The sequence below is a fragment of the Candida theae genome, assembly GCF_024610275.1.
Source record: "Candida theae strain CBS 12239 chromosome Unknown scaffold6, whole genome shotgun sequence".
NCBI lineage: Eukaryota > Fungi > Ascomycota > Pichiomycetes > Serinales > Debaryomycetaceae > Lodderomyces > Lodderomyces theae.
The window spans coordinates 90907-115697 of record NW_026261434.1 but is presented as its reverse complement, the minus strand read 5'-3'; the positions used below and the strand labels follow the sequence as shown (position 1 = coordinate 115697).

At 40.7% G+C, this 24791-nt stretch overlaps 7 protein-coding genes across 7 annotated transcripts; 2 read left to right on the top strand and 5 right to left on the bottom strand. All coding sequences in view use genetic code 12, as the record gives it.

The window, feature by feature from the left end:
• Positions 1-43: 43 nt before the first annotated feature.
• GVP36 (Gvp36p) lies at positions 44-1030 on the bottom strand (the record flags this gene model as incomplete). The annotated part of the gene is made up of 1 exon (XM_051751736.1): positions 44-1030. The coding sequence occupies one exon, from the start codon at positions 1028-1030 to the stop codon at positions 44-46; it is 987 nt and encodes a 328-aa protein (XP_051609026.1).
• Positions 1031-1405: 375 nt separating this feature from the next.
• Positions 1406-2992, bottom strand: ARO9 (aromatic-amino-acid:2-oxoglutarate transaminase; the record flags this gene model as incomplete). The annotated part of the gene is made up of 1 exon (XM_051751735.1): positions 1406-2992. One exon carries the CDS (start codon positions 2990-2992, stop codon positions 1406-1408), a length of 1587 nt encoding a protein of 528 aa, XP_051609025.1.
• Positions 2993-3330: 338 nt separating this feature from the next.
• On the bottom strand, positions 3331-4883 carry TUB4 (gamma-tubulin; the record flags this gene model as incomplete). The annotated part of the gene is made up of 2 exons (XM_051751734.1): positions 3331-4813; positions 4876-4883. 2 exons carry the CDS (start codon positions 4881-4883, stop codon positions 3331-3333), a joined length of 1491 nt encoding a protein of 496 aa, XP_051609024.1.
• Positions 4884-5581: 698 nt separating this feature from the next.
• On the bottom strand, positions 5582-6604 carry KGF57_002421 (uncharacterized protein; the record flags this gene model as incomplete). Its single annotated transcript, XM_051751733.1, has 1 exon — positions 5582-6604. The coding sequence occupies one exon, from the start codon at positions 6602-6604 to the stop codon at positions 5582-5584; it is 1023 nt and encodes a 340-aa protein (XP_051609023.1).
• Positions 6605-9188: 2584 nt separating this feature from the next.
• On the top strand, positions 9189-17471 carry KGF57_002420 (uncharacterized protein; the record flags this gene model as incomplete). The annotated part of the gene is made up of 1 exon (XM_051751732.1): positions 9189-17471. The coding sequence occupies one exon, from the start codon at positions 9189-9191 to the stop codon at positions 17469-17471; it is 8283 nt and encodes a 2760-aa protein (XP_051609022.1).
• Positions 17472-17880: 409 nt separating this feature from the next.
• Positions 17881-20799, top strand: GYP2 (Gyp2p; the record flags this gene model as incomplete). The annotated part of the gene is made up of 1 exon (XM_051751731.1): positions 17881-20799. The coding sequence occupies one exon, from the start codon at positions 17881-17883 to the stop codon at positions 20797-20799; it is 2919 nt and encodes a 972-aa protein (XP_051609021.1).
• Positions 20800-20870: 71 nt separating this feature from the next.
• KGF57_002418 (uncharacterized protein) lies at positions 20871-24669 on the bottom strand (the record flags this gene model as incomplete). The annotated part of the gene is made up of 2 exons (XM_051751730.1): positions 20871-23790; positions 24269-24669. 2 exons carry the CDS (start codon positions 24667-24669, stop codon positions 20871-20873), a joined length of 3321 nt encoding a protein of 1106 aa, XP_051609020.1.
• Positions 24670-24791: the final 122 nt, after the last annotated feature.

Genomic DNA, 24791 nt, shown 5'->3' with positions numbered 1-24791 from the left:
ACAGAGCCAGATATTTGCGTATACACGGATACAACTTTGTCAGTTAAATATCAAAATCACCGCCTTCTCTGTCAGTCTTGTTCTTGGCACCTTCGCTCAACTTCTCTTGTTGGTTTATCAACTCCTCGTACTCACCAACCATTCCACCCAATAACTCACTAGCCAATTTATGATAAGCCAATTGTGCTTTAATAAGTTCTAAAAATTCCTGCAAAGGTTTAGCATTCTCAATCACATTCTGCATAATATTGATTGCGTCTTCAACCGTATTGGCAAAATCATCCTCGGCAATTTCCATATCGACTCTCAACTTTGATTCCTTTGCGGGATTGGTACAATTGGTCAAGTTGTATCTGCTCAAGTCGTAATCAATACGTTTTTCCTCCACTTTTCTTTGGATTTTGTTGGATTGTGATATCAAGGACCGTAAAGTTGTAGTCAATGGTTTATTAAACTTCAGCTTGATCAATTGATCTTGACCCAATCTCGCATTAGCAATCTTGCTCAAGTTGGAAGAGTACAAGTCCAAACCCTTGATTAAAGGATCGCTTGCATCTGAACTCGAATCAGTCTCTTTGGTCAAGACACTGGCATCTGTGGCTCTACTCAATGCGTGGTACAATGTTTTAGGTGGCTTGGACTCGTTACTTCCGGCATTGATCAACGCTGCCTGTGCTTCTGCAGTAGTGGTTGCTTTACTCAAGTTGCTGAATCTAGTGGATACATTTTGACTAAATTCAGAGAATGATTCTTGTAAATTTGTGGGATAATCATATGACTCGTTCTCGTAATTGGAGGTAACCTTCAAGACATTCTTGTACAACAGTTCAATGTTGTTGCATTTGTTAGCCAAGTCAATGTATTCGGATGGTAATTGGGATATATCGTCTTGGTTTATTTTACCAATTCTTTCTTGAACCAATCTCGAGGTTCTTTGCGCCAATGGTACCACCTCCTTGTTGAATTCGGTGCTAATTCGATCTCCAAAAGATTTGATATCTTTGGTGAAATTTGAAAAGTTGAATGACATTGTGCAATGAGAACTCTTGGAGTGACCGTCTTGAAGCTTAAGGGGAATATGAATGGAGGATAGATACGTGTGTGTGTGTGTGTGTGTGTGTGCTTGCGAGTAATACAAGGGGCGGGGGGTGTTGTCTCTCTCTTTCTTTCAGGATAAAAAAAATAAAAAAAAAAAAAACTGGTGAGTGAGTGAATACGCGAAGTTTTAGATTGCGTTTTTATTACGTTGGCTTACAGTGCTACCAAATTTAATTGCAACTGGAGATAAAGGCTAACAGCAATCTTGAACCTAACTTCTACGTCAACAAGATAGACGTGACAAAACGACGCTGTGATTGCTATGTAACCACTAAGTACAGTTTCTCTTCTACATAGTGCATTTTACTCAAAACTTGTTGCCATTGTTGTAAAACTCCAAAACAGCATCGGTCAATCGTTTCCCACTTTCTATAATGTCCTCATCGTTGTTGAGAGGGGCATAGCATAATCTAAAGAAGTTGCTTCTTTCCAAGCTAAAATCTGGATCAACTGACATATTGTACCCAGGGACAACCAAGACCCCATGACTGATAATCTTCCACAATAATTGCTTTCCAACAGCAACTACTTCGTCACTTGAAACATTACCCTCAGCCGGGTCCAAAAACTTCACTTTGAAAGTAGCAAACATGCCTGCTTTTGGATCAATCACATCAACCAACCCCTTTTTGAACGCTTCTGATTTGTAAATTGAATGCAACAAGAGGTCTTTTCTGTGGGAATAAGTTGCCCGCATCTTTAAAATCCAGTTCAACCAGCCATCCAAACCTCCCAATTTGTCCCTAATAACATTGTTCACTACTGTTTGCGACAATCCCGACGCACCTCTGTTTACAACCTCGGAATAGTTGCGAATAGCATCGATAATCTTGGCATGAGCAATGACAAACCCAAGACGTAATCCGGGAGCAAATAACTTGGAAAATGTCTCGACTCTGATAACACGCCCGGTGGTGTCAATTTCCAAATATGACGGAGTCAAATGGTTGGTCAAGTAATCTTCAATAGTTATATCATTCTTTAAATCTGCGGGGTCCACTTGATCGTTGCTGGAAAATCTAGATGAGTCGTATTTTGGTAAAGTCAAGTATCCATAAGGGTCGTCTTCAATAATTACAAAATTATGTTCCTCTGCCAACTTGTAAACTTTACGACGGAACTCGAGTGTTTGTGTAAATCCAGTTGGGTTTTGTCCCGTGGAGATTGTGTACAACGCTTTGGGTTTGGGCAAGTTGGGTTTCTCTTTTGACCAATTTGTCAATAAATTCTCCAAGTAGTTATAATCAAGTCCATTTGAATCCTGTGACAAGTCTATTTTGAGTGGAACTGGAATACCACCGGCATTGTTTACAAATCTAAGAAAGGGTGTGAATGTAAACTCTTCAACAAGAACCACGTCTCCTTGGTCCAAAATAGCATCACATGCTTTGTTCAATCCATCACTTGCACCGGTAGTCACGATCAGGTTCCACTCATCGTATGCCGGTTTGTGGGTTTTAGAAATGAATTCCTTGGTGAATTGCAACAAGGGGTCGAGTCCAGACACTGGTCCGTATTGTAAACCCCTTGACAAATCAAGCAACTCTGGTGTGTCCGAATGTCTTGATATGCGGAAACTGTTGGATTTTTCCTCCTTCACTTGACCATTGGCCTCCTTTGCTTGACCATTGGCCTCCTTTGCTTGACCATTGGCTTCTTTAGAGTGCCCATTAAGGTGACTTTGCTTTGATTGGTGCTCAAATGGAAATTCAACTAAATTCACTTCGATAGAATCAATTGGGAAGAAACCATCATTAGGTGTACCGTACGATAACAACAAAGGCTTGGGGTGTGGTTTGAATCCAGCTGGTGGTTTATCTGATGGCACGTTTGCAAAATGACTTGATTTCCGTGATTGAGCTCTCTTGGAAATGAACTGGGAAGCGTCTGACATTGTACAATTGGGGGTGACTTGAAGTGGTACAGAGTTGTTTTTTTGGTAAAATTAGTTGACGCTGGATAGGCCTTTCCTTTTATAAACAATCTGATCGTGTCCCTCCTTTAATGGTGAAATATAAAAATTAGATTAGTAATTGGAGAGATTGGAGCCACACACTCGCACACACTCGCACACATGGGGAGTAGATACGTGGTTTGTGTAACTTGCCACAGTTTTATCTTTCAAGTTTAATTCCGTTTGTTGTGGTGTGTCGCATTTTATAATTCCTAAAACGGAGATAAAATTCCATGCCATATACTACCAAAGAAACTGTTCATTACTATACCAGAGATCTAGATATCCATCTCCACGTCATCATCCTCCAAATAGTTAACGCCTCTGGAAGCACTGTACTCGTCAATTACTCTCACCACGGATTCCTTGCACTCGCTAAACATGTCAACCACTCGCTCCAATTCCTCGGCCGAGTTGTCCTCTGTGTACGTGCTCAAGTATGCTTTTCGTTTAACCAAGAGATCATATTGTCTTAATATCCTGTTGAACACATCTATTATAGATGTATTATTTGATATTTGTATACCTTCGAGGTTTGTGTCCTTTACGAATGGCGATTTCTTACCATGCACCACCCCAACCGATCTCGAAGTCCAAGGCACATAATTGGTACGTGCTTGCACCTTCAATATTCCCTTGCGTATTTCATTTCGATCCAATTTCGATCCACTTATGAGGTAGTTCATCAAACTTATGTAGGCTATCTCCGACGATGACGCCAAGGATGAAGAAGTTGTCGACACACATCCACTGGTCTTGTACCTGTCATCTGACAACTCTAGAAACATGTCATACTCGTTTATGTAGTTGTGGTGGGATTGGGTACTGAAAGGTGCAACTGAAGTGGTGAGAAACTTCAAATCCGGAGTGGGGACTAGGCTCGACACTATTGACTCAATTGAGCTGTACATATAACCGGGGAACCGCATGGGGTTACTCACCGACGCACTAACAAATGCAATAAGTTTGTTTGTCCCCTGGAATGAAGTGGCATCTGACAATCTTTGATCTTGCAACGATCCCCTCTGGCTAAACACTGTGTTTTCAATAGTGTTCAATGCATCATTGTGAAATACAAACGTTGCATTGCTAAACTCGATCAATCTCTGTAACGTTAGCAAACTGTTGTAAGGTTGCACCACAACGTCACTGGTTTTTTCATTGGAGGGAAATATTGAATTGGTTGTGATGATTTTCTTGCTTGTATATCTATCTTGCAACACCTCTAATATCTTGGAGCCACATCCCAGTCCGGTACCACCCGCTACACTGTGAAACAATTGGAACTGGGATAAGTTGTCACACTTGTCTGCTTCCTTGTCTAATAGATTTAAAATGCTCTCGATATGCTCCGAACCGTACTTGTATCCATTTGACCAATTGTTTGCAGCACCATTACCGTGATCGCTTACATGTGTACTCCTTGGATTTAGCATAGGCAAGGTACTTAGCGCTTTCGTAACAACTGAAGGCTCAAGGTCAATTAGTACGGAACGGGGAGTATATGTGTTTGAATCTGAAAATGTAAAGAATAGCTCAGGATGATCTTCTCGATATAGTCGCTTAGAGCTAGTTGTGTTGCCGGAATTTGAATCTTGCAGGTCTGGCTGAGAGTCTGGAAAGGAGCCGTTATGTGACTGTGGTTGTGGATACGGTGTTGGAGTTCCATCTTTGTTTATCCCATGTTCCAGGGCCAATTGTTGCCAGTACTGCAAACCAACTTGGTTCCCACATTGTCCTGCTTGTATTGTAATGGTCTCCCTTTTCATGACAGTTAGTAATCAGGTCAAAGATCATGTCTAATGAGCGGGAGTAACACATACCCTGGCATGACAGTTAAGTTGTTCTTTAAGGAAAGAAGTCTGTCAAGCAGCAACGCGTTAAGTTACATCCTTCGTAATCTTTTTTTTTTTTGTTATTTTTTTTCTTTGTTTTGTTTACACTTTGAGGAAGGGGAAACATCAACAAAAATTATTACCACACAAAAAGCCATACCGGATTTATCAGGGCATTCTCAAAAGATGGTCTACTCCAAGTTCTACATGTTCTCTTTTTTAAAACGTAACAAGTGTTTTGTATTTTAGGTATTAAATAACGTATAAAATTTTTTTGAAACACAATGTAAGAAAAGTAAATCAACATAAATAATCAGCACTCTCACCAAAACCGGGAGACAGCAGCAAGTAATCAATTGTTGAAAGGTGGAAAAGTGTAAAGCAAAGATTCATTGTTTGTAGCATTATGTGCGCCATTCACTTGCTCTCTTGATATCACTTGTTGTGTTTAAATCTGACCTGCAGTCAAACCCTTTTGTTTTCAAGTGTATAATAATTATTATTGCTATCATCCATCACCAACAACCTCCAATCTCAACCAACTCTCTCTTTTGACTCGTGAATACCAACACTTTATTATTGAAAAGGAATAATAATCCGACGAAGAAAAAGTATGAAATGTAAAGCAACGACCAAAAAAAAAAAACAAAGAAAAAACCATAAAAGAAAACTCAAAGTTTATTCATATGCCCCTTTAAGTTGATCTCTTCTTTTTACACTTGCTTGGTCCACTAGTGGTGGTGACAGTGTTGAAAGAAGTGCCACTGAGAATGGAGCTAAGGTCAGCAGTGCCTGTAGTAATAGTTGGTGCTGGACCACCAGTTGGAGTGGTGGCATATGTTGAGGTGGTGGTAGTATCTTTACAGTTACCAAATGCAGCAGCCAATGCGTTAACAATGACTGATCTAAGTGTGTCCCAATTCAAGAAAGCTTTGATAAGTGATGGAATCAAACCAGAGTCAACCAAAGCATCAATCAATTGTCCAAGAGTGATCGCACCTGAGGAGAACAACCTGGAAATCAATTCACCACCAAAAGTGTAGAAGTCAGGATCAACAACCAAAGCTTCAACAACTTGGTTAGCCAAACCAGAGTTCTTTAATGATTCCATCAATGAGGTAAGAATATCTTGTGTGTCTCTAGCATAGACTGGAGAGGCGTATTCAGCTCCCATTCTACCAATTTCTCTCTTATCAACAGCAGAAGAAACGGCAGCAGCATTAACACCCAACAAGTTACCAATAACGTTTGGCAAGTTTTCAATAAATTGTCCAACCAACTTGAAAATTTGGGCATAGAAAGCACAATCGTTAATAAGGTTTTGTACAACATCAACAGCCAATCCAGAGTCGTTCAAAGACTTCAACAAGGTGTCCAAGTTAATCCAACCATTCTTAAGAGCAGCAACAACAACATTGATAGTAATGTTTGACAAAGTTGGGTCTGAGATAAGGTATTCGATAACACCTGGAGCCAAGTTGGTGTCTTTAACAATAGCCAAGATATCAGTGACAATCTGGGATTCTCTTTTCACGACTTCGGCTTCAGATAACAATGATCTCTTGGTGTTGTAGTGTTCCATGTTGTGAAGGGCATTGTTGGCAATTTCAAACTCTCTTGGAGTCAATTCCAATGGAGCTGAAGCGGCCGGCATAGCTGCAACTGTTGAGACAGCTGCTGTGAAGAATAATGTGACTGATGCAAAGTTGAACTTCATCGCGAATGGATAAGGTGAGAAAAAGGCTAGTGAGTTAACTGATGATGAGAAAGCGAAAAGAAAAGAAAAGAAAAGAGAAAGAGGTTTAGATTTTAGCTAGGAGGGAATTTTCAATCCTATTTATGTGGAATCAGCTTGCGTATAGTAAGCCTCAGCCAGATGAACCCTTTTCTCATTCTCCTCACCTTATGTTTTCCAATTAACCAACTTGAGTAAATATGTAGAAAATGCTATTACGAAACCCTATTGTTTACTAAGACCCCCTTGACGTATTTGGAGAATTTAAAGTTTACCCAAAGTAGAAAATAGAAGATTTGGAGGTAGATCTAATTTTGAGAACCGCCACAAACAGAGATCTCCTTGGCAGGTTCACAATGCCTCAAAGGTTGGATTTCGCAGCATCAAACCTCCATACATTTTGTTGCAAACACAAAGAGAAGTAAGACGGGAAAAAACAAAAAAGCAAAATAAAATAAAAATAAAAAGAAAAACTTCACTTTCATTACCCTTTTGGGAAATTTCATGAATTATTAACATTTCTAAACTTAGTTAACAAGCACAACAACAATGCGCACACTTTGCTCTTGATTTCTCGTCTACAGACCCCATTGTGGGTGACAACAATGGATGTCGGGTTGTGCGGACTTTACGAACAGCAGTGTTGTTTGAACCCGTATAGTTACAGTATTTTGGAAAAACTCGGTGTAATGTAATTGACCACCTAATGTCATTCCAATATACAACACGCATGAGTAATGAGAGGACACGCTTATGACTAAAACACGCCACTCACACGCGCTCCCTAGCGTTTGGTATTAAGCAAATAATGAAACGCAGTACTTGTTGATTGAAGCTATTGACAAAACGTAAAAGCTCAAGACTTTTCAAATAATCGGTCTCACTTTACGACGAAGGCCTAGAACATGTTTGCCTTGTTTCGAAACATAATTTGACCATAGTTGAAATCTCTTTGGCAATAGATTTTACCCCAAACTTTTCAAAAAAAAAAACAAAAAACAAAAAAAAATTGACGAGTAGGTAGCGCTCTCCTCTTCTTTCCAAAAAAGGAAACTTTTTCTTTTTGTGTGTGTTGTTTCGGTTGTAACAAGAATCGGTATGCCTGAGGTTGAAATCTTTTATAACCAAAAGTCCCCCCTTTCTAAAACCAATAATTGACACATTCGCATTCCTTTTTTTGAAGCTCACATCCTATACCTAGGAAGGTAAGATGTGATTTTTTTTTTTTTTTTTTGGGAATCTCCGAAAGAGAGAAAGCTTGCGGATTGAAAACACTTCCGCCTTTGTTGTTTATTCCGTGCACAACAAAAGTAAGCTTTCTTCTGTACCGAAATCTCGGAAGAGGACGACGTATGCAAACCTTAACCCGAGTGTATTCTCTGGAGTACTCTTCAATCCTCCTGGACGGTGATTAGTCCTTTTCTTTACGCCACCTTCACAGCAACAAAGGTTGGTAGCTCATGTTTGATCACGTGATTTTATTCACAAGGGATTCCTTACCTTGCTTGTAGAATTTTGCTGGTTATACATATAGTCCCCATAACTTGAATTTGACCTCTAGTCTGTGGACCATCCATTGTTGAAGACGTATCAATTTTTTTATCGAATCCGAAAGCCCAAAATTTTGCCATAATGTTGCGGCAAATAAATTAAGCAAGACTTTAAGCGGCACTAAACCCCCCCCCCCCCCCAAAGAAAGAAAAAGAAAAAGAAGTTGCAGTAAATGTGGCATTGTATCTCATAGAGTCGGGGACAAACTTACAGAAAGGACATATGTTGATAGAGTCAACACGCGCTAGATAGCGCAACTTGAGAAGTGTTGTGAACCCGAAAAAAGCTCTTAATTGAATAGAAGTTCCTTAAAAAAGAACGGTTTCTCTTAAATCCGACTTACTCCGTTGGGCGAGAGAACAAACCAAAATTCTCGGTAATAAGCAATCGGATTTCAATGAGAAAGTGTTATGCTTAAAAAAAATATACCTCTGGATAAGCTATTTATTATACGATGCAGAGAGGGAACATATGCCATTACGCGAGTAAAGCGTTATTTTGACTTGTATTATTATATTTTGTAGTCCCCTTAGATAGATTGAACTTTTTAAAATCGATTTCAGCTGGGGTTAACGGTTATTGAACTGGATAAAGAATGTTACAGCCACTCCATTAGCTTCCATACCCCTACAATCTCAAGGCGAACGTGGTATCTCTTAAATCAGTGCAAAATCAACCTCAAGGTGAAGAAGTCGGAGGTGTGAGTGTGAGTTTCTTTACAGAGATAACGAAGCTTTCGGAAGAGATAGAAATCTGGATTAGCCGGAAAAAAAAAAAAAGAAACAGACTAAAAAACTATTACACAAAATTTATAGAACATTTCTTTTTCTATGAAAACTCATTTCAAGTGGATCCTTGGGGAGAAGATTTAATGAATTTGAATTAGCAAGGGGTGTTATATCATCTTCATTTACATCGCCATCTCTAGCAGCAGTATCGTATCAGAGGCTACGGTGAATTTCCCTTCTCAAGGAGCTCAGACAGCAGCTATCAACTACAGAATTATTCACCAATAATGGCATCTTTATATGGAGTTTTATTTATCCTTGCTGTGGCTTACGCCTTGGTATTATACTTGGTGAATTTGATTCCACATGTATCTATCAAGTATGTTGGATTCCTTTCATTGAGAGGTGTAACTATAAAGACAAAAACAACAACTGTGCACATTGGAAAGATTGCTCTCCAGATTAACGCATTTGGACCCAGGGATGAAACCTTGAAGTGGATATCGCTAGTGTTGATGGACGTCAATATTGCTTGCTTGAAAGATAATTCGGCACTGAATCGTCACACAAGCAAGGAACAAGCATCATTTAAAGCTGAAACAATATCAAACGACAAATCCATCAAAGACAAGCTCCAATTTCGTGTGCCAAATTTCATTTTCAACTACATTTTGCAAACGGAGCTCATCAACAAGATCAATTTTCTAATCATCAGATCTACTATTTATCACGAAAGCACTCATGAGCACTTTTGTGCGTCCCTAGAGTTCACAAGACTCGAGGCAAGAATTTCCAAATGCCACAATCTCAGAGTCACCGCCACATTATTCAATGGGTTGATATTTGAAAATGAAAACAAGGACAATAAACTTGACTTGTTTAGAAACGTGGAGTTTTTTGTAAACTGTGTGGTCATAACATCGTGCGACGTGAATAAAACAAATATGATTAGAGTCAATCTTGAGGAGTTCAAAACCTCCTTGTCAATTGGAAGGTTGAATATCCCCATGGATTATATCTCGACAAGGAAGCAACCACAAACAAAGCCCCAAGCAAAACAGCCAGTGACTCCAGGAGAAGATGCACCAGCAAAGGAAGTCACAAATGTGATGCAATACCAGCAATTATTGAGAGATTTATTGTCGTTATACTCCTTAACAGAGATTCGTTTGGAAGATTTCACGTTGTCCCACAAGACTGTTTCCATAAACCTTTCCAATTTTGTCTTTTCATTGGAGAAGGTTGTCAGAACAACTGCCCTCTCGACGTTGAAGCTTCACATTTACTTGACTTCATTCAAATTTTACCATTTGGATACCAAATGTGTGGAGCTACCTTCTGGAACTGTCAGTTACGAGGTATGTCCTATGGCAACTCTTCGAGTTGCACAAGCATTGCTCAACCATGACGAGCATTCGAACGAGCACATAAATTTCAAATTCGGAATAACATTGACCAACCTAGTTTTTGATGTTTATTACGACCAGCAAGATATCTTGTTTGGAATATTGAGAGACAAAATTGTACGCCAACGGATGAATAAAATGAGGACTGCAGCCGGGGTTCATCGCAAAGAAGAGGTGATGAAAAAGTTGAATCTCGCTTCAAAGATGTTGAAAGATGTATCCACGAAAATTGTTATAGTCGACACAAAGTTAAATGTCCACTTGCCTAAAATTGGCCTGACGAGAGAGGATGTCTTTAATCGTTATTCCAGCGCAAACACCATAGTCACGTTCTCTGTGACAGATTTGGAACATAGAGTGTCAACAAGTGCGCAAACAAAAGCGTTGAAGGGAAGAGGCAGAGTCGAAAAGCGTCTCATCCACTCTTTTCTCAAGATCAAGAACCTCAAGGGTGAAGCAGAGGGCAACTTGGCTCAATTATCCAAGATCAATTTTCTACTTTCTTATGATTTAGATCGCTTCAAGCTTGCTGTACGATTATCAAGCAAAGCAATCAATTTTAGATCGGTTAATGACATCTTCTTTTATTTGGTGAGACAATTCCGAAACCGACAACGAATCTACTTCAACAAAAAGTTTGATGAGTGGTTGAAAACCCTTGAGAGCAATGGCGCGCCCGATCAACCAAACAATGCAGAACGTTTCTCGTATGGGGATCTCAACAACCCAGCTGGTAAAAATCAAGAAGACGAACTTATCAAGATTTTTGAAGTGTTGCCGCCATACGTATCCTCGGTCAAGGTAGATCTTTCCTCATTGGCGTTTGACATAAAGAGTAAAGAGGAGTTACCAAGCTACAAGATGTACGATTATCGGATTGGGAAAGAAATTGACTTGAAAGATTACCGTCGTGGAATCTCGTTAAAAGTGACAGACGTTTCAGCAATCTACAAAAGAGCACACGAACAGGTGCAACTATCGGTAGGGTTGGTTCAATCGGCAACGCTAAGCGAGTACGCGCACGAGTATATGATTGCGAACAACGATGATAATGAACCTTCTTCACTGAGTGACTCGGACCTAGATGATGTTTCGAGTATAAGTACATTGGACTCCACAACGGCTGAATACAATGACTACGATTCGGATGGGTTGGGCAGTGGCACTGACACGTATGGTGTAAAGAATATCCTTTCAATTCGAAACATAAATATCGCAAATGATACCTCCAAGTCCGAGGATAGAGACCCAAACAAGCTTATAGTGACTGTTCCAGAAGTTGATGGACATGTGGATACGTTCTTCCTCTGGTGCATATTCTATGCAAAGACGTTGCTCCAAAGATTTGCCCCTACAGTTGAATCGAACTGCTCAAAAGAGCAAATGAAGCAAATCACCGGTCCAAAAAAGAAAATCAAGCTTGATGTATTTTTGGAGTCGGTCACCATCTCTTTAAGACTCCCAAATAACGTGGATGTGCTTATTGAGTTTGACCGTTCACGACTTCAAAACGTTTTTGTTTTGAAGAATGCGGATGTCAGAAACATTCGAATGTATGTTATTCACCCCAGCACTAAGCTATGGGCGAGAATAGTGGTAATCAAAGAAGCCAAATTTAGCATTGATGTGTCGAAAACGCTCCACGAAGCGGCATTTGAATTGCAAACGAAATCTATATTGTTCAATGTTCCAAACAGATTTGCCATTTACACGGTTATCGACAATACTATTTCTTTTGCCAAATCCATAAAGCAATTGCTGCATAATTTCAAGTACTTCAATTTTGGAGTTGACAAATTTGAGCGTGTATACCCAACAGCAAAGGATGCATTGGTGTTCCCGCATGTTAGGATCAAAACATCGGTATTGGGACTTTCGCTTGAAAATGACCCCTTTGAGAATGAATTGGCAATGATTTTCGAATTGGGTATGATTGAACAACGAGTAAGGTGTAGAAAATTGGAGGCATTTGAGGCAAAGTGCCAAGAGATCAGAGCCAATGCGCAGCCGGATATCGAGGATCAAGTTGAGCTTTCAGACGTACCCGGCCCGATGATGGGTAGTCGAAAGGGACTGTTTAGAAAGGGTACAAGCTGCCCGACGTCCAAACACAGCCCATTACGAAATGAGGCTAGTTATCATGATGAAACTTCTTCAAACGAGGTTAACTCAACTGGTACAAGAAAGAAGTTCATGGGAACGTTCCTGAGAAAAAGACGTAACAATGCACACCTAAAGAATCATATCGGCGACTCAGCAGATTCAGAATTTGAGGACGAGAGCAAACCTAAATTGACCAAGGAGCAAGCTGAGGAAGAAATCCGACAGGCAAGAGAGAGACTCGAGCACAATTTCTCACTTTCGTGGATGAGAAAGTTTAGATCTTTCAAAGATCTCCGTAACAAGGATTGGAAAGAGAGAAGGGAGGAGATCTGGGGAAAAGACGATCCAACAGATATCATGAAATCAAAGTACGACATTGTGGAGTATGCAGATGGTCCTAGCTTGACAACATCGTTATTCCAAGATGTGGATTTGACTCTAGACAGATTCAAAGGCGGAGATATTGATGAATTCTTGTACACTTACGAAAAGAAGCAACCAAAGGAAAAATATTCAATCTTGGTGCCTTTGTCGATTGACTTAAAGGCCAGAAATTTTCACATGTTTTTGAAAGACTATCCATTACCATTGGCGTCATTCCCAACGAATAGCAATCCTCAGATTCCAACTGTTCATATCAAGTCCAACTTGGTTGTGAATGAACATTTATACAAAAGAAAAGAAGAGCTTCGTTATATATTTGTTCCATTCTCGTGGGTTGTGTTTGACAACGGAGTTTCAGACAATTTCTATTCCGTTTATATCCCCAGGACTTTAACAACAGTCAAATTTGCTGCTGATTTCCAATGCGACTTGAATACTGATCGAGCTTGTATTGTGGGATGGTCCAAATCTTACCAGCCAGCATTGAGTACAATGGGCCAAGCGTTTGAAAACTTTTCCAAACCGGCGATTGATGATAGTCCAATTGGAATATGGGACAAGTTGCCATTAATCATGCATGGAAAGTACAAATTCAATATTGCAAATGAACTTTGCTTGCACATGAAGAGTGGAAGATCACCCTACAAGTTGGTTGGGTTGGATGCAGGGTTTGTTTTTAACTGGAAAAACAACGTCGACCTCACGATTGACGGAACCATAGACCCAAGGAGATTAGTTGTGATCACTAGTGATGACTTTATTTTTGCAGTCCCCAACTACTCCATGAATGAAAAGCATACTTGGAGTTTATATTATGATGGACGTGCAGACTTTGCACCAAGCAGTGATCCAGAAGGGAAGAAATATCACAAACGTGTCATTCGACTCAGCTCTAATGATAGAGTCGAATGGTGTTTAGGAATGATGTTTGAAAGAAACAAACACTTTTCCCACCGTCTTTCAGACCAAGAGGAAAGAACGTCAGAGTTTTTGCCGCATTATAAAGTCCAGATCACTAATCCGGCTAATGAGTACCATCCTGATTCTTACGATGGCTACAGAGCGGATTATGTGCATATGGCACTCTCGGTAATTTCGCGGTCCCGTAATGGTCAGGCTTTCAATGCAGCATTCTTGACTCCTTTGGCATTTCACCACTTTTTTTACTGGTGGGATACTGTTGCTCACTACTCACCTACTCCTGTGCGACTGGGGAAACTATTTTCCGATGGTAAAAAGAAGCCCAAGATTAAGTTGAGCCCTCATTTGTTTACGGTAAAGTATCAATTGGTATTCAATCCGGTGACCATTTCACACTTGTACATCCACTCGAGTAATGAAATGCAGGGAAAGAAGAATAGGGTGGCATTCACAGGATTAAAGGGCAAATTTGACATCTGTGAGATCGACCTCCACCAGAGGAAGCAATTGTTGACCTATGTGAACCAGAAGTTGAACAAGCGCACTCAAGTCAAGCACTTGAAAATGAATCAAGCAGAGATCAACGTTGAAAGAGCCGATGTCAGAATCTTGAATGCGTTGTTTCCAGATCAATCAGTCAGTGGCAAATTGTTGTCGTATTTGATGGGTGATGCTACTTCCGATTCTCTGAGCGGTCATCATCGTGGACCAGCGCACGCGTCCAAGTTTACAAGATGGATTGAGAGCGTCGATGTGCCAGACGGAGATTTATCATGGGTTGATCCGGAAGATTTTATTGAATTGGAGGTGAACGAGCCATTATCGCCTTATCCAAAGATAACGATACTACCTTTCTTTGCGACACCAAAGCTTAGTTATTTCCGTGAGTTCACTTTACATGAAGATGGTCCGTATCCTTTTGGGAATGAAAAAATACACAATTGTATAATGGACATGGAGAAGCCCAGTGGCGTGCAATCTCGCATCTTATCTGAAAGAGTAGAGACACTTAAAAATGAGCTCTTGAGGAAGCAACAACAATTTAGTCGTATGAAGTCCCAGTCTGAGTCCCTGAATGTTCAACATATGTCGGATGTGGAGACTGACATTCAATTGCTACAGGAGAAGATTGACGTTATCAATCAAGCCCACAAGAACTTCACGGAAGAGGATTTGAAAATGACCAACAACTTTGATGATCCTGATAATCTTACTGCGTTGCTGAAGCAACAGTCGGGCTTGTCTGCTTACTCGAGTCATAGAGATAGAGATGAACTTCTCGAGGCAGCAAACTTTGTATCGATCGCCGAGTTCCACAATAGGTTTATTGTACACAACTTGCAAATGAAATGGGATGATAATGTGCGTGTTTATTTCATAAACTATCTTGAGAGAATAAGCGATCGGAGGAACCATGTTTATTATATGACAAGGATGGCAATAGATCTTGTTAAAAATGTGATTAGCGAATCAGAAAGAATGGATGTGGAAGATTTGAATTTCAGCGACAGAACATTTACCAATTTCAGAGGAGGGATTGAAGCGATGGAAGGGTTTGCCGAAGCTTTGGATGTTTTACAAAACCCTGATGTTGAGGAAGCTGAGCACAAATACTTGATAAAGTTGATTCATCCACAAATTCAATTGACAAGTAGAAAGGCGCCAGATACCACTGTCATTGTCACCTCGAGAGACTTGGACATAAAGGTGGTTGATATCAATCAAAAAGATTTGGTAAATGTGTTAACAGACAGCTCGGAAGTGACAGCCAAAGTGGAGTCTAGAATTGGGGTTATGTTTAGAGATGAGCAAATATTTGTTGTGACAAAGGATGATGTTGCGCATTTGGGTGCAAAGTCAAAGTTTGCAAAAGGGGGATACATGAATTCAACATCACTGTGGCCCCCTTGGTTCGAATGTGAGGTTTGCTACAAGGGAACGTGGGCTCAAGAGTTTCTTGTTGCTGAAAGAAATACGGTTGCTCTTGTTTACAAATCGCCAAATAATTTGTTCCTCAATGCAAAGAATTTGGAACGACATAATGAGGTGGTTGTGTTTATCAACAAGTTTGTGGTTAATGCTACGTCCACCCAATATTCCAGCATTTATTATGTCATCACTGAACTATTACTTTCGGGTGAGACAAAGGATAGTCTTCAGTCGAGGTTGGCAAAAGTCGTGGCCATCTCCGATGCGTCGGATTTCAAAGGTTTGGATGTAAAAGTGAAAGACTTGCAAACAACGATTAGGGAACTCAAAGATTTGGTTCTAACATTCCATCAAAGGGGGACCACCACATTGACTGAAACAGAGCTGAAATATTTGCAAATCTTGGAGTTGGAAATGGAGAAACTGAAGTTGGAACTACTTTTGATTATGAAACTTCTAGGCACAAGAAATAAATCTAAATCTAAAGAGACGACAAAGTTTTGGCACATTCTCACAGATCAAGTTATTTGGCATTTCCTCACTGATGACAGAAAGCCGTTTGTTGATATCGCATGTACCGGAATAGTATTTTCGCGTGTTGAATCTATTGAAGGAGCTAATCACAATGATTTTGAGATCAAGATGTTGCAAGGGTTCAATTTGCAAGAGAATAGCCAATTCCCAGTCTTGCTTTCTCCATTACTTCCAAAAGGTGAAACCACATTTGACGACCATGGAAGACCAATTGTGAAAATGACTTGGGATCTACTGGCATTAGTAGGTGGCATACCCATTATTAAGCATGCGAAATTAGATGTACTTCCTTTGCGATTTGAGCTTGACTACCCAACAGCAAAAATGCTCCAATCTTATTTGTTCCCAAAGGATGACGATGAAGATGATGACGATAGTGAGGATACAGATGACGAGAGTATGTACTCGTCCTCCGAGGAAACTTTTGAAGATGCAGCTTCTGCAAGGTCTTCTTTGATGAGCAACAATGAAACCTCAAAGAGTTCGTGGAGAAGGTTATTATCAAGACGCAAGCCATTGGGTTCGAAAACGAGTTCAGATAATTTTGGAGGAAGCTCATCGAATGGAACTTCAAGTCCGTCCAGCTCTGCCCAGGAATCACGTGACTCACACTTTTCCAGTTCTCCAGGCTCCCACATTGGTCGTTTCCAAGATAAGACAGCAACAAAGGTTACAAAATTGGGTAGAGGTCAACGTCGACTGCAAGCTGTAAACAACAACGATGTTTTGGATGATGAGATCAATACTTTGATTTCTCGGTCATTGAAATACAAGTCAATAGTTGATGTTGAGATTTCGAATTTTGATTTCATGGTTAGTTTTCTGGGCCCGAAAACTTTGCACTTGTTGAATGTGAATCAATTGATTTTGTCTGTACCGGCTTTGAAATACCAGTACAAGATCTGGTCAGCAGAGGACTTTATGAACAAGTTGAAGAAGGACATTATAAAGGTTATCTTGCTGCATAGTGGTAAGATATTGGGCAACAAGTTCCAGCACAAGAAAAAACTTACGTCTTCGAAACCATTGAAACAGATTGGCAACTATGACGGCTTTCTCACTTTAGAGGAATTGCAGAACCAGAGTGAGCAAACCGATCGTGCAGATGCAGATCTTTCACCACAAGTTTCGCGAGCACATTATCATAATCACAACCGAAACAGACAACATATTGTCAGACATGGTGAGGCGGATGACGAAACATTCAAGACATACTTGGATGGAGGAGAAGCAGAGAGGGTGTTTACTAATCCAAGAGAGGACAAGGTTGCAGGAGATGTGGATGCACCATAGCGGAGTTATACAGTTGAGTTATGTAGTGTATGTGTACGCATTGCCATTAGAGTATACAAGCTATTTATAGCATCCTCTCGTGGTGGTGTCTGAGTTAAAATTCCGAAATCTCCTAGAAATAAATTTTGACAAGGGAAAAACAAGAAGAAGATATCTAAAGAAAACAAAAAAACAAAAAAAACAAAAAGAACAAAAATAAAACCCGCTCTAAGTTAAACTTCGTAAACAAGGGAGAGAGAGTAGTATTCACAATCATTGGCGGTTAAAAGCAAAAGGATCAAACCCATTTACAACAGAAGACCAAACAGAGAGGATCAATACAATTAATCCCTACTACATTTGCTTTGTACCTCAACTACTTAAAGGCGTTCCCCACTTCTAGCCTTGGGCCGTGAGATTTGATGTCACAATGGCTTTCTTTGCAAATTTAAAGGACAGGGCCATCAACACTTTCAATGAGGTGATTTTGGATAGAAAAGTTGGAGGCGACGGATTAACAGCGGAGCAGAAGTTTTGTCAAAAGTTCAAACTTCCAGAGGAGGAGAGGATTGTTCAGGAGTCCAATGTTGTACTTGTGTATAGCTCCGATCATTCCGATACTAGAACCAAGAAGCATGGACAACGCAGATACAACAGTTTTGAAGAGGATGAATATGAAGCACATTTCCAAGGTAGGTTGTATCTCACTCAACATTTTTTAATCTTCAAGGATAGTCACGATTATCGCGATTGCTCGTTCACTTTGCAACTATCAACCATTAAAAAGGTTGAAAGAGAGATGGCATCGTTTGACTTCAACTTAACACTAGCATTGACAACCATTAGCAAGTTGCATATCAAACTATACTTTAGTGGTGGAATACGGTCCGATAACGAGAGATTTGCTCAGAGCTTATCCATGGTCTTGAAAAAGAACCAGTCAAATATCAAAAAGCTCAAGCCTTTTATTCAAACTTGCTACTCAGAGTACCTTCTTTCAAAGAACAACGTGTCGAATGAAGTTGTCGAGAATACCCCACCAGGTGGATTGGGCTTGGCATTCAAGTTTCCCGGGAATGCGAAGGAATCCAAAGACAAGTTCAAGGTTAAATTGTGGTTTGATTTTTTTAAGGAAAATGGTCGAAATCTATCTTTAGTGAAAACTCCAATGTTTTACAAATTGATTAGAGTTGGATTGCCCAATAGATTGAGAGGTGAAATTTGGGAATTGTGTTGCGGCTCCATGTATTTGAGGTTAGATCACCAGGGCGAGTATGACAAATTGTTGCTGGATAACAAGGGCAAAATGTCTGTTGCTATTGAAGAAATTGAAAAGGATTTAAACAGATCGCTTCCTGAATATGCCGCCTACCAGAGTCCAGGGGGTATAGAGAGCTTGAGAAAGGTGTTGACAGCCTTTTCGTGGAGAAACCCAGAAGTTGGTTACTGTCAAGCAATGAATATTGTTGTTGCTGCCCTTTTGATTTACATGTCTGAAGAGCAGGCGTTCTGGTCACTTAATGTGTTGTGTGATAGAATCGTTCCTGGCTACTACTCCAAAACAATGTACGGCACATTGCTTGATCAGAGAGTATTTGAATCGTTGGTGCAGACCACCATGCCAGTACTTTGGGAACACATTTGCAAGAATGACATCCAGCTATCAGTGGTTTCATTACCATGGTTTTTGTCGCTATACTTATCATCGATGCCTTTGGTGTATGCGTTTAGAATATTGGACATTTTCTTTATGCAGGGCCCGAAAGTCTTGTTTCAAGTAGCGCTAGGTATATTGAAAGCCAACGGCGACGAGTTGTTAAAATCGGAAGACGATGGAACATTTATTTCAGTGATTAAGGAATACTTTCTTAATTTGGACACCTCTGCATTTCCAAATTCACCACAATTGAAATTCAGAAATACTACAAAGTTTCAAGAATTACTTGGCATTTCGTTTAAAGAGTTTGCCAATATTGATGATGAAACAATTAAGCAGCACAGAAGCAAACACAGAGATACTATTTTTCAAAACATTTCCACATTTGTCAAACGTACTGAGATCAGGCACTTGCCAAAAACTCCAAACATTTCACAGAGCACTCTTGATATCCTCTACGATCGGTTTTACTCCCAAGTGGAGGTATCGAATATTACCAAAGGTTCAGGCTCAAGCACAGTAGATTTCAAATCTTTTGTGAAATTTTTGTCTGAAGTGTGTGACTGGGTTCGTTTTGAGAAAGGCGAAGTAGAAGCACTTCCTGGGGACCATTTCTTGAAAAGATTGTTTAAAAGTTGGGATTCTGAGAATCAGGGTACATTGTCATTTGCTGACTTATTGGTGGGATTAAATTTGTTGGTTGAGGCAGATCTTATGACGGCAATGTCCAATTTCTTCAAACTTTATGACGTCAAACACAATAACAAGATTGACAGAGAAGGAATTTTGAGAATCTCTGAGGATCTTTTGTACATCACAACACCTTGGAAAGAGGGGCATTTGCTAGACGAAATCACTCGTACGGCAGTTGAAAATGAGGTTGCCGATGCAGTCTTGAAAAAACAAACTGCCTCAAAGGATGGTGATGCCCATGAAAATGAAAATACTGAGATTGACCTACCAGCTCATATAGAAGTGAACAAAGAAAAGCTCGCTGCAGAACAGACTGAAAGGTACTTGCAGGCTGCAAGCAACTTTATCAATCGTGCCTTTGAATATGCTCAGCCTGAGGAGGACGAGTTGCTTATCAAAGATCTTGCCATTGACGAAAAACTCAAACACAATGTGGCATTGGATCCATCACATCCAGTGTACCTCAACTTGGCCACGTTCAGAATGGTCATTTTGGCAGACGAGACTTATGAACTACTCTTTAGCTCTACTTTGAGAGATTCGATTCACTTGGATAGACCGTTAGATACTGCGTTTGACCCAATGAGAAATATTCGAGATATGTTTGATGGCTTATTGGCTGATGGTAAAAAAGTGGCGAACAAGGTAAGAATGAGAATGGATTCACGGGCCTCCCAGCAAAGCCACGATGGGTCAAGCTCGTCATCGCTTCGATCGAGTAGGACTAAAGCTGCCTCAACAATGGCCACTTCTCGTGAAGGAGAAGAAGAAGACGAGGAAAGAGACGATGATTTTGGTGCCATATCGATTGACGAAAAAGACAAAGATATGCTTTTAGCTACTGAAGCCCAATCGTTGGGGGACACAGCTCAAAGGCGCCCAGATATCAAAGAGCAATTGAAGAAATTGCACGAGATGGACAGTGAGTCAAAAGAGAAATTAGCCGATGGAGCCCTTGCTGATAAAGGCAAAGAGAACTTGATAGAGTTTGAGAGTTGAAGAAAAAAAATAAAAATAAAAATATAGGTGATGTGTGTTTAGCTTTGTCCTGCTGGACTAATCAATAAATATTAATTCTTCGATTGGAACAATTTTCTCAATTTTCCACCAAACTTCTTCTTTTCCTTTGGTGGTGGTGGTGGCGGTGCTTGGGCATCTTTGTCGGCCCTCATTGTAGAGAATCCACTTTGAGTTTGCGTTGACGATTGAGCAGCAGGAGCCGCGACTTTTGGAAGATGTTCGTCTGAGTCATTGAACCTTGATTTGAACCCTGTGGTGTTACCACTTGCACCGTTTTTCAAAGGCAAATCATCATCAGAATCTGCAAACCTCGAGGCAAAGCTACTGGGTGCTGCTCCACCAACATTGGCCCTTTGAGTAATTGCCTGTTGTTGGTTTTCATTGTTCTGAGCCACTAATGGACCAGATGCGTTTCTCAAAGTTGTTCTTGGTTGAGGCTTCGATTGAGTACCAGTGTTGTGGTCACGACTTGGACTTCTAGGTGGGACGTCATCACTCAATTCCTTCGTAAAAGACGATTGTTTCTTCAAGGGTCTAAATTCGGATCGTGGTCTCGATTGCGCTTTTGCGTAAAGGTCCGCAGCCTTTACCTTTGCAGGTGATACATATCCCTTCTGTAAAGCTGGATGGGGCGCAATTGGTTGCACATAAGTGCTGTTTCTCAAACTTCTGTTACTCATACTTTGGGGTAGGTTGTGTTGCGGTGGATGCATTTGCTGATGCTGCTGATACTGTTGTTGATGCTGCTGCTGATATTGTGTACCATGACCAGCCATGGATTGAGGTCTCATTGTAGATCTAAATTGCGAGTGCTGCTGGGGCGGTGGCTGTTGTTTCCGCAAAGTTTGTTGACTTAACCTCTTGGCAGGCGTTTTCTGCAATTGAGGGGAAGTTGCAAATTGGGGATATGCACCACCATTACTAGCTCCCAAATAAGCCAAATCGTTGCTATGAACATTCACTTGTGGTCTTGCGCTGGGGAAGGCTTGGTTTGGTAACTCAGAATTTGACAACTTCGAGTTCAATCTTGTGTTCTCGGCAGTTGTCAATGATAAATAGGCTTGCTTTGCAGCATTACTGTTTGCGTGTGCCGGTGAAGGACCCTGCTTGGCAGGAAGTTGTGAGTATGAGCTCGAGGATTTCATAGCCGACTTCATTGGTTTCTTGGCCAAATCATTTGAGTAAACAGATGATTTTGAGCTCAGAACTGTTGCAACTGTTGGAGGCAACAAAGTATCAGCGCTTTCAACTTTGCTGTTTATTGTGCCTGCATTAGGGTCATCGTCTGTATGCGGTTCGATAACTTCTGATGATACTTTGCCATCTCCTGCCACTCTGGTGCTAGTTTCGACAGCATTAGATCCATCATTCAATGCGGGTATTTCATCAACCAATTCGGACGAATTCATGCCGTATTGAGCAATCACTCTCATTTCAGAATCAGCATCCAATCTATCTGTATCGTCTGGTTTCCATGTCCTTGCTTTGTTGACTTCTTCACCTTCATCGTCGTAATCGCTGACCACTTCAATGTCACTAGCAAAGTTTTGCAGATGTGGCCTTGCAGTAGAGCCTTCATCATCGTCTGCGTTATCCACAATAACTGCAACCCTGATATTTCCCTCATCTTCAGGCAGAAATTCCGAGTCAGCAATATCTGCAGCATGATCGATGTTTCCTTCGCTTTGGGGTGGTTTTGGAACATTGTACACTACCGAATCATTTAAAGAGCTGGTACTAGCAGCGTTATTTTCGCTCAATATTGGTTGGTCTATTTCTTGCTCCAGTAATTCCGGTTCTGTTTGCTCCAAATTCTTCAACTTTTCTTCCTCACCCTCCTTATCATGCTCAAGTTCCTTTTTGTCTAATTCATCCACAGCTTTTGTTTTCTCAATTATAGGAATGTACTCGTCGTCATTAGCATATGACGACTCCTTTTTGTTCTCTATAGTGTTTTTTTCTATGGACGAGTCGTCAAGTTCCTTCTCTTTACGCTCATTTGCCAAGTTTTGCTCCCTCAATCGTTGATACTCCAATCTCTTTTCTTCAAGCTGCTTTGCCAATTGTTTCTCACGTTCAATTTCCGCTTCCAACGCCTTCAACTTGGCCTCTTGCGCCTGTGCAGTGTCAATCCTACCCAAGGAGTCTTCCAAGTTTATGTCTTCGTTCATTGATTGCATCTTCACTGGACTGCTGACATTTCTTATCAGTTGCACAGGCTTTTGCTGCAGCTTGATGTTCAACGAACTTGTTCTCGATGCAGGTTTCTTGTTTGCACTATTTCTCAAAGAGCCCGATCTCGACGATATAGGATTCAATCGCATTGAGTTGCTTCTGGCAACTTCCTTTTGAAATGTTGATTCAGGAACTTCTATCACCTTTATACCGGTTGGACTTGGTACGTATTTCTTAACCATCCGGACTGGAGCAGGTGGCACTGCACTTGCTTGAAAACCATGCCCTTGCAGGTGAGCAGTAGGTAAACGAAGATCTTGCATATTTGCCTTGTTGTTCAAATACACCTGCGTTGACTCTTCTGTAATCTCGTCTAGATATGAATCGTTGAAACTGTCGTCAACGTCGTAAACTTCAGGATGGTGTGAATTGTAGTAAGCAGCAGCCTGGCTAGTTGCACCTCTATTAATGGATCCTTGAGAAGAAAAGGAGCCATTGGAGAGGCGTCTCTGAGCAGGAGCTTGTGGCTGTTGTGGTTGAAAGCTGGATCTAGATCCCCTCTTCAATAGACTTCCATTTGAAGTGCTCAACGATGGCGTTCTTTGTTGAGTTTGTGGTTGTTGATACTGAAATGATTGTGACCGAGGAATACTTTGGCTTTGATTACCTTGTTTCATAGCATTTCCGATTGTCAAAGCAGCTGCCAATGCTCCAGCATGCGGCTTGTTTGGATTGTTTGTATTGGGATTCACGCCCGTGTAGGCTGTGCCACGAGGGTTTCTTGAGCTTCTATTTCTTGAAAACATAACACATACAAACCCAATTGATAGTCCGTGAAGGGAGTCAATGTTTGACTTTGTTATAGTTTGTTCAGTTTTACGTTAAAGCTGAGGAGTAGAAGGGGGGGCACGATGAAAGAAATCGGATTGCAGTAGTTAATAAATTTGATATCGAGTACTTTTGAGGATGCGATCCGCCCCCCTCCAAAGATTTTGATGTTCTCTCTTCTCTCTGTTGGTAACTGAACTGAAATTGCTTTTTGTGCCATACTACACGACAATGTGCATTGAGCAAGCGTTGACCCTTTCAATTTTGACAATTCAAGAGTAGTCGGTAATGGACACCTTGTATACAGAAAGATAGAGGCTCTTGCAAGAGAGAGCTGAAGTTCTTATCTAGCGAATAGTACGCCTTGTATTCTTATCGTACTCTATAGACCTCTTTCCCCTCATTTCCTCAGATACCGCGTGAGGGTGGGTACCTCCTTGGCGACGTTGTTAGTCTATTTAACCCCAAGAGGTTCGAGACCCATGTACCGGCATGCTGACCGTTCTTCACAAGCAATGCCAAAATTGGACGGACCGATATTAGAAATCCAGTTATAAAAAACCCTTGTAATAGCGGTAGCACAATTTGATCTTTAACAATGGCAAATATCACTATTCTAGGTGTAATTGGTTTCAATGGTTCAGGGTCTTCCAAATATTCTTCTTCTTCTTTGTCCACGTTTTCATTAAGAAGTTCGAGTTCACCATCGGTCAATTTTGGTAAAGGATTGTAATTTTTGGGGTTCAATGCAGAATGTCTTCCGTCTAGCTCTTTATTTCCAGCATATGCATTGAGTTGCCGCATAAACGACTGTTCAAATCTTAGATCAGGTATAGTGTACGACATGCTTGAACGCAGGAGGTGGTGTGAATACTAGGTCAGTGTTGTTGGTTGGCAAAACTGATGATGCTTTCGCTTGAGCCAAACAGAGCAGTGTTTGCGTGTGCAAGTGGCGCCAAAAGTTTATA